Raw genomic sequence first — 17,771 nt, 5'->3', positions numbered from 1 at the left:
TGGCAGGTTGGTCTTACTCACTGTTCTCTCACTACTTATACGAAACATAACACTATTTAATTTTTATAAAACCTAAATAATCGTGAGTTAGGATGTGCAGGGCTGTCTCATGGGGGAAGTCAGGCGACATCATGTAAAGAGTGACAAAGGAGGAGGTCAGGGTGGATGGATGTTTCAATAAACACAGGACTTTCTCCCAGGAGACCACCCCGTCTAAACATGTTCTGCACTGTAAAGGCTTGCACAGGCGCACTGATGGCTTGTGTTGCTGGAGACTAGACTGGACTCACAGTGGTGAACCATCAAACAGACATCCACGAAGCCACCAGGCTAAAAAGACAGTTTTCGTTATTACTCTATTAATGCTTTTTTACTGTTTTTAACAAAATATGCCTTGCCCGAATCTAATGATAACTATGTGAAAAATAACATAACATCAGAGCAGGTGAGGTGAAATACTTAATTCTTCGGAGTTTGTAATGTGGTTGGGGGCAGGAGTACTTTGAAGAAAACTTGCTCACCTGTGAGTTGAACCTCAGCTGACAAACGCTGCAGGAGACGTGCTTCCTCTTTACGGTGGGAGGGAGGCCGAGGGTGTGATGGAGGACGGCTTTCTGCACGGGGTCCATCTGGAGGACAGAGGGAGACACAGAGAGAGGCTAATTAAAACTGTGCTAAAGCAGATCTGTAAATCACATTCACTACTCCATCACTCACTGGGCTGTAAAGAAAAAACACAGGCTTCCTGGAGCTTTTTAGAAAGCCAGCCATTCATCTTTCGCTTCAACAGGTGCTTAGTGGCTCAGACATTAACACAGACATATCAAGAATTAATGCCCCATTTCCAAACTTGAGGCACACACTATCCATGTAGACTGTAGGGACTTTGCTGTAATGGCTGTAGACAAAATCCCTCAAGTGAGCACTTTAAGGACACCATTGGCATCATTGCATCTCTATGCATTTCTATATTATTATCAACACTCTCCAGAAGAGACAAAAAACAACAATAAAGTTAACCTACAAACAAGAATTGTCTGTGTAGCCACCATCTGCTTGCCTTATGTTATAGCATTTGATAGCGGTCCAAAAATATATAAAATATAAAAATAACTACTCAAGTATTTGGTGAATAATTAAAAAATATCCCTTCATTGTGATCAGTGTGGCCCGATGAGTTTATTGCCTATAACTCATTAAACTATCAAAGCAGAGAAAAACAGGACCACACACACATCTTTGTCTTTGGTAGAAGCTTTTGTCCAAAGCGACATACAAATGAGTTACAATGCAAGTCACGGTAGATCAAGGAGAAGCCATCAAGAATAAGTGCCTCAACACTCTTGTGTTCCACTTTCCACCTGACACAAGTGCAACAAGGCTTGCAGGGCCATGAAGTAACATGTAAGTGCCTAGCAAATGACAATCTTAGAGCTAGAGAAGGATAGAGAGAGAGAGAAAGAGAGAGTGAGTAACAAGCTGTTGTCGCTGAGTAACTCCTGAATAAAATCAATTCATTGTGTGGATTGCAGTGAAGATATACTGTAAATCACCTAACGCTGCGTTTGGAAGACAAGCCAAGTTCTATGGCGTGGAGGCACAAGCAATATCAAGCTGCGGCTTCACAGATAATACCTGTTGGCAAGATAAATTCATTGGGCCCTTGAGTTGGTTCACCCATGGATGCCATTAAATCCTATGCACTGCAAGCAAGTCCAACAGGAAAAAAGGCAAATGACGGACATTTAGTGTTGTTTTCGACAACAAAAATTATGACTAAATATCGTTGTCAACGAACCTTAATCACGTGACAAAAACGAGACGAGACACAACGTAAAAGCTGGTCATGTGACAATGACTATAATTAAATGTACAATGCAATATTGTTGATGAATAAAAACAAGACTAAATGTGGTTTACAAAATAAAAACTATGCTAAAATGTCTCTTCATTTTCGTTGACCAAAACGAGACGAGAGAAAATAACGTTATAACATTTAGGCTCGTCTCGTTTAGTCGCGTTATTAGTATTATTATTTTGCAGTATTTCTGTTCCCTGTGTCTTCAAGGGCTGCATCAGGTCGCACTCGGGTCGCACTGCGCAGACGCAGGCTACATTACTTTCTCAAGCCCTGTCGCGGCATTATTTAATTTAGAAGATGCAGCGGAGTGAGACGAGCGTAAACGACAACAAACAAAATGAAGTCTGACACAGAGAAAGCTGGGACCGTGGCCGGACAGCTGGAGTTCATCTTTGGGAGAAAAAGAATAAACGTCATTTGGAAAAACTTTCATTACATAGAAGTGGAAAAGAAAACGGAATGTGTTGTGGAAAAAGATGGGGAGAAATGCGGCCACAAAATCACAGGAAAAAACACCACGAACCTTAAGAGACATCTCAAGCCATTCCATAATGAAATTCAGGTAAGTCAAGACATTAACGTAACGTTACTTTCTATTTTAGAAAGCTAATGCCAAATCATTAGGCTGTGGTTAATGTGTCTCATTTTAACGTTAGCTTTAGACGTTAGCCACTGGAGCTGAAAACGACTGAGACAAACGTGTGTGTGTGTGTGTGTGTGTGTGTGTGTGTGTGTGTTCTTGGCCAACATTTTGGTTTTGTCTATCTTACTAGATACTTATACTATATTGACTGGATTAAATAGAATTGCATTACTAATAAGAGACTAAAATACAATTTTCATTGACTAAAACTAGACTAAATGTCATCAGTTTTCGTCGACTAAAACTAGACTAAAATAGTCATGGATAATTCTGACTAAAATAAGACTAAAATGTTCAGACTTTTAGTCGATTGAAACTTGACTAGACTAAAAAGAGTATGAACGTGACTAAAACTGAAATTAAAACAGGCCGCCAAAAACAACACTACGCACATTGTTTCAGAAAAGTTGAAAAATATTGAAGAATTATTGTACAGTTACCTGAGATTATTCACAAAGAACAGAAGCACACAAACAAAAAGGCATCTGCCACACAAATATATACTTTATTTTATCTTTAGGACTAACTAGGAGTGAACAGGCTACTGCATTGCTGCACACTGCTTGTCTGGTTGGCATGGGCCTCCCTCTGTGTGGCGACAGGGCTTTGGGCAATAAACAACCACATCTGCCTCGCCGAGAAAGTGCCTCAATAGGCACCACTTGGCTGCAGAGGGAGGAAAGGTGCTGGCGGTGTGTGGGAGGATTAATCCACCTTGACAATTATGCTGCAGAAGGTAGTTACCCTGATGTTAGACTGGCACCTTCTGTGGATGCTGTTGGCTGAACTGAGGCTGTTTTTCAAATATTGGGATTTTGAAAGTATTTGTGTGCAGAGGTAGAAAAAGAATTCACCTTTGGAAAAAAGTTGAAAACTACTGGGGCTTCAAGTAAAACCGCATAGTAATCTATACATAAATGTCTTAACGCATTCTCTATTGATTCATGTGATATATCGGTGCAGTGGCTCTACAATAAATCCAAGTTCTTGTTGACACTGGGTCAGTGAGAAGTTGATTCAACTCTTTGGGTTAGGGTTAGGATTAGGGTCAGGGTTAACCCCTCAGTCAGGAGTTAGGGATAGGGTTAACCCTAACCCTTGAGGTTGTAGTTGGTGTTGGTGCTGGTCTATACTCAAAGGTATTCCTAATAAAATATTTTGATTTTCACCCACACTGGCAGTTACACCAACGAATCAATTCCTGAAGGGCTGAGGCAGGAAGGAGAGTAATCATGTGCAGGTGACAGCAATGGCGGGAAAGCTACAGCAGCTTGGCAAAACAGACAATCTGGCAAAGATTGGCTGAAAACTGGTCTCCATATTTACACTGTGACGGACTGAATGAGGAGCAGCTGGGTATGCAGGTGACGGGGTCAGGCGATCTCTAGAGGACGTAAACTCACTGAGGGCAGCTAGAGGGCATGTGACGCAAAAAGAAACATGGGATTGAAATGTGCAGAAAAGACACACAGTTGGAGGAGGATAAGAAGGGGGCTGAAGAGAGGGAAGAGGGAAGCAGTGCAGCCATCGCCATAACAGACTCCAAACATCCCTCCAGGCCGGTCAGGGTGCCACCAAGAACTTGGAAACCGAATGACTTGGCTCAGAGGGACTGGATGGTGGAGAACTGGGTCCAGAGGAATAACTGACTGAGGCAGAGAGCAGGGGGAAACAAACTTGGACGGAGGCCTAATGGAGACAAACTGGAGCTGAAGCTCAGGAAAGGCCGGCCGAAATAGAAGCAGCCTCTGGTACAGTAAGTAAACATGACATTGGTCTGAAGGGGATGCAGACTCTGAAAGAGAGACAGATACAGGCTTGGACTGACTCTCGACACATGTAGCATTAGGCTCAGACTGTGAAGACAAAAGAGTCACTGAATAAAAAAAGCAAAAACTGTATTGTAACTGAGGAGACCCATTTAGGTTCAAACAGAGAAGCAGAAACAATCTGTCATCATGTGGATGTAATCAGGAGGAAGTCCATCTCTTATGTGCGGCTCTGATAGTTCATTGAGCTGTAAGCAAAAAGAGCTTGAGAGAGAAGTTCAAACCCTGAGTACAGCTGGTCAATTGCTGCGTTGGTGTGAATGTCAGATTGTCAGTTTCTGAAAGTTATATAAATTGTCTCCAATTCTGACGTCAAAAAGGTGTGTGGGGAGGGAGTTTCCAAAGCTGTCTAACTATCTGACAAGCAGTTCTGATGAAGTATACTGGTGCCTTTAGACAGACACAGGTTCAGGACAAAGACAACGAAAAAAGTATCAGATTAGGATGCTGTTCCTCATAAACAAATCAAAGAGTGTTTTCCAGAGTTTCCCTTTCACAAAAAAAGAGATTGTCCATATAATAAGGGTTCTTACCTACTGGTAATACTCAGATGCGGTTTACACCACGGGCACGTAGCCAGTTCGTGATTTGTCATAAACAACCAAGTCCCTTGCTGTTCCTTGAATTTGACTGACAATTTCAGAATCTTGCCGTCTCTCAAGTTAGACATTTCCTTTGCCGTCTTTGTGTAAATCAAGCTTCTTCTTCAACCTTAGATTTTTGTTTTCTTTCAGAATGGTGTAAGCTGCATGATTGAAACGTAATTAACACGCCCACTCGCTTGCCCTGAATTCTCCGGACAATGACATGCCCTATTCACATATGGGCTCAATCAATTACACAGACTTTGTACTAGGGAGCTGACAGGGTAAAGTCCATTTAATGTCCAGACATTTGTGTCACATACAGCTTCTCTGGGTAATGTCTAGATACTTTCAGGGTTGCAGTGCATGTGTTTGCATGTGTGCTTCAGAAGGAGGGACAGCAGGGACATATTGTGGATTTATTGCAGGGTTGTAATGTGTTGCTGGAGTTATGAGCTCCCAATATGGTTCTGACTTTGACATCAGATTTAATGCTAAAAAACACAATCAAAAAGTTGCTCATTACTGATGCTCTTTGAGTGAGCAGTGAAGTCAAAATCTGTAAGTATGTATTTAAATACAGTGCTTTATACTAAATAATGAAACATATCTAAATAATAACTTCTTCCTTTTTAATCACCTGCATCTTTTTCTTGCATCTACTAATAAAAACATGTCTCAAATAAAGTGAGTTGTCACAGTAATATTTTTGAATGGTTCCACTTAATTTCTGACACAATGAATACACTCTGTTTCATACATGTAATCAAAATCATGCCTCAATAAAATGTTCCTCTTACAGCAAAAACAATTACAGCAATTGAGCTGTCAGCGACGTGATGCAGTCTCACATGAATCACTCACAGTGCTTATGTTCACAGACAATGCTCAGTATCATAAAGTAGTCCTTGGTGGGTGTTTTTCAGACACTAATGTTCCACTGTGGCACTCAACATAAAAGGTTTTCTGAGGAATGGCATTGTGTTTCAGCACTGCAGTACATTTATATTTCTGACACACATCAACACGGTGCCGGTCTGCAGGGAGACTGTATGTGGTTTTCAGTACCAATTAGTAGTATGGACCAGGATCAATTTCACAAATTGCCAGAACCGTGACGGATGCTACACGCTCATGCTTTGAGCCGCTTCGTTGTTAAAGAAGTTGCCAGCAAAACACATACACAAAGTAAAGTGCTACCCAAAAAAGCTCTGATAAACCCATTGTATCCGACCTGCTCAGCACCAAACGGCAAAGAGACACTAGCTGGTGAACATAGTGGAGCATTTAGCAGCTAAGGAGCCAGATATTTCCCTCAGGAATCGGTGGAGGTAAAAGTAGAATGAATATGTAGAGTTTAGATTCTCTGCCCGAGCCCGAGCCCGAACCGGCCGATATTTTCCGCCGCTATCCTCGGGCCGGGCCCTTGATCAAACATTTGTGTTTTTTTAATCATTACTTTATAAGCCTTATTCGGTGGGGAGAAAGCTATGCCTCTCCAGCTTCTCCCGTAGCTTTGGGTGTATGTCCTGCACTGACTTGAGTGTGAGGTAAACTGCGCTACATCGTGTCTCCCCCCTCTGCAGCACTGTTGTCGGCCAGTGCGTCAGCATGCAGACCGTGGTGAAGGACAGTATTAATTAGGTGATCGAGGCAAGAAAGTCTCCGATATGGCTCCAGGGCTTTGATTATGTTGCTGCCTTGCTTAGGGGGCTAGTTTTTGAGTTTTTTTTTTTTTTACGTTTCTTCATTCGGATCCATTTGCGATCCGTTCCATTCTGAATAAACCAACAACGCAGTTTACATGCTTCGTCCTTGTTGCATTACCTGTATTTATTAGGTATTACAGTTAATGTGTCGGGCCGGGCCGGGCTCGGACGCAACGTGCACGGGCTCAGGTAGGGTCGGGCTTGATTTTTTTGGGCCCGATCTAAGCTCTATTATGGGGCTTAACATTCATCAGGTCACTAGAAACACAAATCTAAATGAATTCTAATGTTGCGCCATGTCTGCTGCATGTGTAATTAGGCTATTGCACATTCATCATATCAGCTTTAGAAAGTGACTGCCTGTAAGTACCAAAAAACTCAATTCATGCAGCTTTAAGGCAGGAACAGGTCCTTAGTTTTGCGCATAAATGCATTCAAAGTCTACTAAAAGACGCAGGGGGAGCAAACTGATGCAAGGTCGTGTTCTCGTGTGCACAACTGAAGTGACATTTTGCAATTATTTCAAATTGTACGGCTCATGCATGAATGTCCAGAGACAATAAAAGCTTTTACAGCTTTAGCAGTATTCAAGGGTAGAATCATCTAACACACCTACGTAAAAATTGGATACATTATCGGCTTTTAATGAAGAATACATTTACTCAAAATGAAACATTTAAAATATACAGCAGAGCATTTTAAAGTAGCTCCTGTCAGGAAGGAACATCTAGAATAGCAAAGATGACTGAGTTCATATCACTTTCATGTTAACAATATCAGTTCTTTTGTTCCATTAATTGCTATGCTATGCACAATCAGCATTATGAAACGCTGCACTCACTGTGTAGGCAGAGTCAAAGAGGTAGGAGCAAATAACGCCCACTTGCTCAGTTGAAATGATGTACATTGAAATGTGCAGCTTCTCACCCTGAAAACACAGAAAAGTCTGCATTACGTTACCAGAGCAGGGACTCTCCTCTGCCTTTGCCGTGACACACTTTGTTGCCAAATTGGAAAGAAAGAGAATGTTATGCAAGAGTCCACCTTTGTACTGTAAATCTCACCCAAATTTTTTGGGAAGGAAGAAGGGGATGACACATGGAGTTGGCGAGGGTCGCTGACTAAAACACTACAACAGAGAACCAAATGCACTGCAGCCTGCTGGGAAACTGGGGCCTGAGCTCTGGAAAGCTCCTGCCAGTTAAAAACATCTGGGCCACGAGAGAACGGATGACCTCTTACTAGAAACACGCACTGGGATAGAAACATGTTATTTCTCCTTCAGTCTGGTGCAGATGCTGTGAAATGAATCTGTGATGATGAGGCCACAAGAAATGGCACAATCCTGCAAAATGATCAGGAGAAATGTAAGTACGTGGCACTATCATTAATCATTGGGTATAAAGTGAAGAAAAAAGGGATTAAATGTTCTTTATCCAGTGTGCTATTCTTGGCTGCTAATTTACTGACAAATCAGCACCACAATTTCACCATCTCCTGTGTATCTTTTACATGTATCTCTTTAAGATTTATTCATGTAGCATTTCATTCCCTCCCCCCACTAAAACATGATGTGTTCAGGCCCTGTCTGAGGAGAGCAGCTGCAGTGCCAGGGACATGTTATTCCCTGAGCTCCTGCTCCCATCAGCCACCCACTGAGCCACACACTCTGCATGGGCCACGCCTGCCAGGGACGGAAATGTCGCCGGAGCAAATGTACCGTGACACACATATAAAGCACAAAGAACCACATAAGTACAAACACCCACACACACGCCAAAGCATATCACGCATGCCCATTTTCAAGCCTACAGCAGCGTACAGTGCACGCTAAATTCAGTGTCATCTTTCAAATCACTTCCTCAAGCTCTAATATGGAATTGTTTCCTCAGTTGGTTGAGTTCCAGCACTAACACTTGTCAATCATCCTGATGAGGTGTCTGCCTTGAACCAGCCTCCCGCCTGAGGTAACGGTAAAGCCGCCGCAGACGATCAGAGAGCAGATGGCGAACACAGCCAATGTGCAATTAAAGAGAAATAAATGTTTGCAGTTCCTTTGAACAGGTCTTGGGCTCACAAAAACATCCTTAACATTGTTCAAAAAGCAATTTCAGGTAAAAATAAAGGGTTTAGTTTTTTATGTTAGTTATTTAGTTTAATGTACAAATGTTGCATAATGCAGCTTTAAATAGTTTTTTTGTATTTGTTGTTGATCCTGCGCTCTTAACGTGTTCTAGTTCCCTATATCAGTACTCTTTTATTTATCTCACATACTCACATTTTTCATTCAACAATTTCCTTTGTCTTACCTTTTAGGGCAGCAGCAGCTCAGTCCGTGGGGACTTGGCTTTGGAACTGGAGAGTCACCAGTTCCAATTATTCAGACTGATAGATAACAGACCAAGTATGAAGGGTGGACTTGTAGCTGGAGAGGTGCCAGTTCACCCCCTGGGCATTGCCAAAGTGCCCTTGAGCAAGGCACCAAACCCCCAACTGCTCAGGGTGCCTGTACATTGGCAGCTCCCTTGTTCTGACATCTCGCCAATGGATGCATGTGTGCATATTTCCTGTGTGTGTGTGTGTGTGTGTATATACAAATAATAATAATAAAAATAAGTGAGTGAAAATGTTGAATTTTCCAAAGAGGGGTTAATAAGGTATACATTATTATGCGATTTTTTTCTCCTTCCTTTTTCATTCATTTACGAAATTTCAGATTCATTTGACCATAAAGTCGAATCTAAAAGCAGATTTTAAAGCTTGCAGATAAGTGAAATATTTTACATTTTACTAGCATTTGCTGGCTTTCAGAGACAATGTATCGTAACAATGTAAGTGAATCTATTTTCTCTGTGGGCGTCTCCTTTCATTGGTCTGTCTGTCTTTGATTCGCACTGATGTGTCTCTGTCAGCGGAGACGGTGGCAGCGTGTTGACAGCGAGGGAGAATAAGCAGGTCATTTGCCGGATACTATCTGACAGCCCACAGAAGGCCTGCCCGTCTCAAAGTTCAGCAAAGCTGCCGCCGCTGATGTTCCCCCGTTCAGCGCTGCCGGATAATGTGACAGGACAAGACAGTGATGAGCTAAGATGGCGGTCGAGAAAGGCTGTCTTTTACAACTGACGACTGATAAAAGGGACAAAAACACACACTAAGTGCTATCCGTTTTGGTCGCACAAGGCTTCGTATGCCAAACGTCCCTGATATCGGTTTGTTTGTGTGACAAAGAAAGTTTGTGCTGCACAAAGAAGCTGGCACTAAAAAAAAAACTCAACAACGGATCAAATAATCAATTACGTGACATTTTGGTTTAATTCGGTTGTCTGAACACTATCTGAGGGTATTATACAATCTCTTTGAAGGAGCAAAGCAGTTAGTCACAGTGTTACTGCCCCACAGCATGAATGTGTGTTCTTTATCCTACATCGTGTATGAGCTTCGTTTTTTATTACGTGATGTAAGTTTGTAAAATCATATTTGCTCCTTACAAAAAATCACAATCCACAGTAGAATAAAGAAACAGGTTTTCTCTTCTACCTTTTCACTCTGCAATAACGATCTCTAAGTTATTCATTATTGATGCTATTATGTTTTATTTACATCACTAAAGAAGTAAAACCGGTGTGCAGTTGGTTAATCATCTCATAAGCAACACATGAAATGGTTTTCCATCAACAGTATAACTCAACTCTCTTTCATTATGCATGTGAATGTATATACATTTTTCTATGAACACAACTGGAAGCAGTAACTCACTCATCTTCTAGATATACAGTAGAAACAAGTCCAACAATGTCTTGACAATGTTTTTGGATATATCGCCTCTATGTTAAAGGTTGAGGTGCTTTCTCACTGAACCTGTGCACTTTGGTTAAAACTATAGTCTCACATTGCCAGACCTTCCTCCACAGCGCTGTGGATGAGGTTCTGGCTAGTCCACACAGCATTCTGTGATGGGAGAAAAACGTGCTCTGGTTTATTGGCATGTCTTTAAACCAATCACAATCGTCTTTGGCGGTGCTAAGCACCGGACGGAGCCACGGTGCCGCTGCAAACGGCTGTACGTTTAAAGGTTGTTGTAGTCGTGCAACAGAAAACTCAAAGTGGACAGATAGTCTAGCTAGCTGTCTGGATTTACCCTGCAGAGATCTGAGGAGCAGTTAACCATAGTCCTCAGAAATCCACCGGAGTTTAGAATGCCAACACCGGGCGAAAAGAGGGACATCCGGCGGAATTTCCAGCGGCAACGGAGCAATCCCGGAAGTGGAACGTCGTGGATATAGACTAGGTTAAAACAAACTCTGGTGTGGTTTGTTTGGGCTGGTGTGAAAGCTGTTCATTGAACCCTGGTGTGGTTTATTTGTAAATGGTTCAATCACAGGAGTTTTGATAGTAAATGTGTTATTTTAGCATGATTTCAAAAACTAAAAACTACTGTTGAATCTGTTGAGATATGATCTGTTCAGGAAGCGATATTATATCCGATCTAGTATATAAATCATGATTAAATTAATGCAAATCATTTGGGAGCTATGGTAACCGTGCAGGGATTTCCCCTCAATCAATCAGTCGAGTCACAGTTAAAACTGAAGTCTGCTGTGCTTGTTTCTTACTGTGTGTACTTCAGTTCATTAAGCCCATTAAAAAGTGAGCGACCTAAAAGGTCCCCCAGTAATATCCTGCAGATTATTGCTGAACAAGACGCCTCTTTGTCATTATCCACAACGCGTGCAGTGCAATCTAATAATACTAATAACGCTCATAATCAGTAATTTCTTTGTGAGCTCCCTGTGAAACCTGAGAACAGACATAGACACATTAAAGCATTAAGTGCAGCAGAGTCTCGCATTGCCAGACCTATCTCCACAGTGCTGTGTCTGGCTTATGGATGTAACGGTATGAAAATTTAACCTCACGGTTATAGTGACCAAAATTATCACGGTTTTCGGTATTATCGCGGTATAATAGGCAACTATGTATATTTTTTTCTCTTTGTCAGGACCACATGAACCAAACTGCAAATGTGAAAGCACCCTAAAACCTATATTAGGGAAAGATTGCTGTCATGGTTAAAGAAAACAAATGTTGACGGCAGATAGGAGACGGGACGTGAACCGCATCCTCTGGTGCCAAAGTCTCACACTTTCATAGCCCAACTATCCACCCTGTAGTCAGTATTCATATGACCACAAGAGGAAATATATATATATATATATATATAGTGGGGAGAACAAGTATTTGATACACTGCCAATTTTGCAGGTTTTCCTACTTACAAAGCATGTAGAGGTCTGTAATTTTTATCATAGGTTCACTTCAACTGTGAGAGACGGAATCTAAAACAAAAATCCAGAAAATCACATTGTATGATTTTTAAATAATTAACTTGCATTTTATTGTATGACATAAGTATTTGATCACCTACCAACCAGTAAGAATTCCAGCTCTCACAGACCTGTTAGTTTTTCTTTAAGAAGCCCTCCTGTTCTCCACTCATTACCTGTATTAACTGCACCTGTTTGAACTTGTTACTTGTATAAAAGACACCTGTCCATACACTCAATCAAACAGACTCCAACCTCTCCACAATGGCCAAGACCAGAGAGCTGTGTAAGGATATCAGGGATAAAATTGTAGACCTGCACAAGGCGGGGATGGGCTACAGGACAATAGGCAAGCAGCTTGGTGAGAAGGCAACAACTGTTGGCGCAATTATTAGAAAATGGAAGAAGTTCAAGATGACGGTCAATCTCCCTCAGTCTGGGGCTCCATGCAAGATCTCACCTCGTGGGGCATCAATGATCATGAGGAAGGTGAGGGATCAGCCCAGAACTACACGGCAGGACCTGGTCAATGACCTGAAGAGAGCTGGGACCACAGTCTCAAAGAAAACCATTAGTAACACACTACGCCGTCATGGATTAAAATCCTGCAGCGCACGCAAGGTCCCCCTGCTCAAGCCAGCGCATGTCCAGGCCCGTCTGAAGTTTGCCAATGAGGAGGTCATGTGGTCTGATGAGACAAAAAATAGAGCTTTTGGTCTAAACTCCACTCAGCTCTTGGGTTTTAAACTGAATTTCACCTGGATTGAATGTCCACACATGCCAAAAATGTTCTGTTTTTACAGTTAACAATGTCATCTTGCAATAATCAAAAGTAATCAAAAGAGAAGAAAAAAATTGGACGATGAGAGCAAATCAGCTGCTGATTTAAATCAGATTTTCTCCCAAAAATATGCACTTCAAAAAAACAAAGAGAAAATAATGAGCCCACACAAATCCAAACTGACTGTATATTGCAAACTGTCGTTTAATTCTGTACATATTCCACAAAGTGTGGAGATTACTGATGCCAAAATGTCCCTTAGGAAAGTGCCAATAAAAGTTACTTCTTGCTGGGGCAGCAGTTAAAAATCCATCTCGTAGTTACAACAGATCATATTGATTTAATGGCACAGAATACAGTTATTCTCTGAAAATACTTAAACTTAAAAATGTTCTTATTCCAACCAACACCATTTTCAATATGTTTAGTGTACACAGCATCATGTTTTTCTTTTAAATATACTTCTAAGTACCATACTATGACAATTTGTGAATACACCTTTGATGACTAAAGCAATATACTGATTTTAATATTAAGGAATGTATTGCAGCACTGGCCATTTTAAAGGCTCTATAATGATATCTTGCTAAGGTGTATGTCATGCGTAGAGTCCAACAGACGCCTGTGTTTTGATCATTTATATACAATGTAGGCTATATTTGAAACATGTGAATGACTGAGGCATGTAGTGTTTATACTGGGTCTTCTCTTCACATGCCCCGGAGGTACTGAGGAATCTATTCTGAAAAAGCAACAAGGTATATAATATAAACATTCATATCTGTTAAAATACATATAGAAAGAAAGAATGACTGGTCAATGACGGCTCCACTGGTGAGGTCTATTCACGGCCCCCAGCCTTGCTTACTATTAACTGAAGTGGGATAAATGACCTGTCAAATGTAATCCTCGTCCCTATGTGTCTCCCAATTACCTCGGCCGCCTGACCCAGTCCGTTAGCTCATCATCAGCTGATGTCATAGATTGTTGCCACACGGGAAGGACTTCAGGAAGTAGCAAGTCAAATGCGAGGGGGGATTTCATTGGTTTATAAGGAACGAGAACAGGCTTACAGGTGTTCGTAGAAAAACACAGAACATTATGATACAGGAGGAAAAGAGGGGAGTGACCACCAAAATATTACACCAGTGAAGGTATCAGGTAGAAAATGTAGCGATCGAGTCCAGCTTTGAGGTTTCAAAAGTACCATAATAACTCAGCATTAAATCACTAAAGCCAGCGTGTAATATTTTCAGAAATTACTTGGATCCCCAAAACTGACAAATTAGATTAGATTGACTTTTTTGTCTGCCTCAGTGGAAATCTGTCTTTGGCTTAGTACAGCAAGGTACATACAATACAACACACCATTACAAATATACAATAGTGCAAATTGGGAGGTGTAAATAACACAAGAGAGCAAATCTTATAAAATAATTGTTCCCAGATGCAGTCATTCTATGTTCAATGCCTGTATGGTATAGGGATATCCATTTAGTAAAATGTAATACACCAATACATAATAATTGTTAGTTAAATATGTAAAATGGGAAGGAAAGAAACTGTGCTTTGAATGAAATTCATAAAATCTGCTTTCTGTCTTCAAATCCTTCCTTTATATTTTATTGGTTTTAACTGAGTTACTAAAGATCTATTTGGTTTTCCTCAAACTTTTGGGGGAAAAGTCTGTTTCTACTTGACAATTAAACTTGTGTATCTGCTTCTCTGACTGAAGGATCCCTCTTGTACATCACACTCAAACGTGCAACGGGTACGTTTACGTGTGTTTAGCTTTTTGTAAAAATATTTCAGTACAATTAGTAATCACAGAAAAATGAGGAGTCAGGGACAATGTAAAATAGATCTTATGAACATGTCGCATTATTTTTTTTAAGCCAGGTTGCTTAGTGATGGCAATTAGGGAATAGAATTGCCAAATGAAGGTGAAAAGACACAAAAAAGAAAGGTGCTGCATGGGCCAAATGGATGTGTTTTATTGTGAGAACATAGTACTCTTATTTTCTTTCACTGTCTTTCTTTCTTTGTTTTGATATTCGCTTTCACTGTCTTTTTTTCCTTTCTTTTTATATTTTCTTTCACTGTCTTTCTTTCGTTGTTGTTCTCCGCCCTCCAACACTCAGCCCCTCCCTCTCCCCCATTTTGATTTCTTTCTCCATTTTTCTGTAACCCTGACCCTTTTTGTCTTCCCTCTGCTCTCTTTGCACTTCTCTTTCACAAACACAATGTTTTTCACCAGGTATGAATGTTCCCTCCAGATTCTCCCATTGATCTTCAACGCTGACCCCTCTCACACCACTGGGCCCCATCAGGATGAAATATTGAACTGGGAGCGCTCCCTTAAGGCATTTGGCAGCCTCACAGTCTGTCCCCTGTCCAGCTGAGATGAAAGATAACAATGTAGCACCGTAAGCCCCCTCTGCACCAGGTCCTCCCATAACCTTAAAGCATCACGCCCCATTCAGCACCAGCAGAGCGTCCCAACTGTCAGCTGTTATGGTGCTAAAACTGGCTGCAATGCTACATAAACTAAAGTGATTATTCATTACATTTGTATCTAATTGAAGGTCTATTGGCTTCTCTCTGTGGCCAACTGCTATATATACAGTACATACAGTATATATCAGTTTTGCCAACAGTGAATCACAGCTTTTATATGTGCAATTTTACAAAAAGAACTCCAGGTTCAGATAGAACCATGTCAAATACTGCACAGGAAGTGACACCTGCAGCTGTTCTTTGTGTTAAGTGCTAATTAGCAAATGTCAGCATGTTAACACACTACACGAAGAAGGTGAGCGTAGTAAACTTATATCTGCTAAACATCAGCATGCAAGCAGAATGTCACTGTGAGCATGTTGCTGGCATTAGCATTTAGCTAAAAAGCACCACAGTGCCTACAGTCTCACAGAGCTGCTAGCATGACAGTGGACTCCTGATTTATGTCCTGCATTGAATCTATGCCTTAGGTACGCTGTAGCCTGATGGGCACCACCCAAGAAATGTAACTACACATCACGGTGATGCAGACCACAGCGACTGTGATTGGTCTGCTTGACTGGGCTTGAAAGCGTCGCATTTCCCTCTACTCATTTCCAGGTTCTCCTTCTCTGTGAACAACATGAAATCAAGGAGAGGGTTAAATAACCTTTCCTTCTACTGATTTCCGACCGTGATCAGAAAGCACTTTGTTTCTCCATCTCTACCTCCGGAGTTGGTACTCGCTCCGAAGCTAATCCTGTCACTCTCTCACTCGCTATACCACACACTCCCCACGCACACACACATAACGGCTATTCTCTTAAAGAGATACGCTAGACCGACGCAGAGAAAACTAGAGCACAAGTATGAATCCTCACATCATAGGCCACTTACGTAGGCTACGGAGTTGTACGCAGGGCCTACGTACAACCATAAATCAGACTTTAGTTTTGTTTCTATTTTGTTTTACATTGTTTCAGTTGGACAGTGGCCTTCATGAAGACCAGTTTGGTAGCCAAACCGGTCATATTTTATGCTGCAGTGGACTGAAAACATGACTACAAACATGCTGTAGCGGCAGAGCACATTGGACTAAGACCTAACCACGCCTAAAAGTTTGCATCTCAATTTCCAAATCCAAAATGCTTGAGTTCATTTAAGGTGAGGCTTTTAAATGTACTCCAAGGGGGGTGAGTTAATGTTTTCCCAATATTACAGAGCCTATTAAAAGCAAACACTCTTGTGTCATCAGTAAATGTGTAGTTTAGTAGTGATGACATTGCAGAGAGCCAATGTGGGGGGGGGGAAATCAAACTGAAAAGCTTCCAACGCTTGGTATGCATCACTGAGACTGTAGCTTTGCAGAAAAAGGAAAGAAACTCAAACTTCATCAGGAAAAGGTTATTAAAGTCCCGTCCACATTTTTTTAATTAACAGGTGATCTCTCGGACATGCAGTGATGTCAGCAAAACAAACAACATTGAAAACACATCATCATCAGACAAAATATAATAATTATGGATGTGAACGTTTTTGATGAGATGCATGTGCTTAAAAAAAATATGTATTCGGCTTTTAGCATATACCGTAATAAGCTCTGGAATAGTGCAATGTCAGGACATTGGAAGTCTTTTTGCATATAAATCATGTGCAGTGAAACTCAAGCGGACGGCGTTCAATCTTGTTTTTGCTAAATTCCCTCACTGGCTAATTTCTAATCCATCATTCTATCAAAGTGCTTCAGCTACGCCCGCAGGATGGAGGAGAGTGTCTCACTCATGGCAGGGTTCAATAAAAACTAAGATGAAACGATTTATCTTCTCATAATATTCCACCATGAATATCAAACAAGGCTGATAGTGTGGTAATGAGAGAGGAGCCCGAGGAGCGTGGCCATCTATTGGATTTCCAAAATCAATGCCCTCGGATAGAAAAATGCATGAGCCACCTGCAAACACTGGATCTTAACAATGCAACGTATGCACCGTATTCCTTGTAACTTCCTTCACAGGCCCTGCGGGGAATCAAGTTTCTAATTCTGCTTTCATTGATGTTGGTATTCTTTAGCTTCACTTAATGCAGGGAAAGTTTGCTGAGCAAGCATGCTCTTTATCAACACTCCCTGCTTCTCATTTATTCCGTTATACATATTTAAGCATATGTGCTACAGTAAAGCCTTGTACTGTTAAATGCTGATGTGGCTGCATGTGAGGGGCTTCTCTTGTGTTTTTGTGCGCTCCTCAAACTGCAACACAATGACAGCTATTGCATTTTTTTGGTTATAGATTGCAAAGCAAGGAATTCAAAGCACCGACTTTCAGCCCAGTTTCTTCAAAGTCCAAGTCAGCTGCCATTTGTTATGGGGGCTTTGCAGCAGAAATGATTTACGGTTGACCCTCTTTAGAGTTCTCTGGGCACACAGGGGACACATGTATATGAGCTCATGAAGAGAAAACTTTGCTCTTGAAAAAAATACACATGAGAAAGCTTTACAGAGGGGAAATATCACTGATGACAAACAGGGTTTGTCCGAAGACCTCAT

At 41.3% G+C, this 17,771-nt stretch overlaps 1 protein-coding gene across 2 annotated transcripts in view; it reads right to left on the bottom strand.

Annotated features, from left to right (window-relative positions):
* Window positions 1–17,771, bottom strand: part of znf385d (zinc finger protein 385D) — a 97,823-nt gene that overhangs the window by 49,859 nt on the left and 30,193 nt on the right. For both annotated transcript variants that reach the window (XM_078252200.1, XM_078252199.1), the window contains one exon: window positions 522–629. In XM_078252200.1, coding sequence (XP_078108326.1) covers window positions 522–629 — 108 coding nt within the window. The remainder of the gene's footprint in view (window positions 1–521; window positions 630–17,771) is intronic.

The sequence above is a fragment of the Sander vitreus genome, chromosome 6 (assembly GCF_031162955.1).
Source record: "Sander vitreus isolate 19-12246 chromosome 6, sanVit1, whole genome shotgun sequence".
Lineage (NCBI taxonomy): Eukaryota > Metazoa > Chordata > Actinopteri > Perciformes > Percidae > Sander > Sander vitreus.
This window is presented reverse-complemented; position numbering and strand designations above follow the sequence as displayed.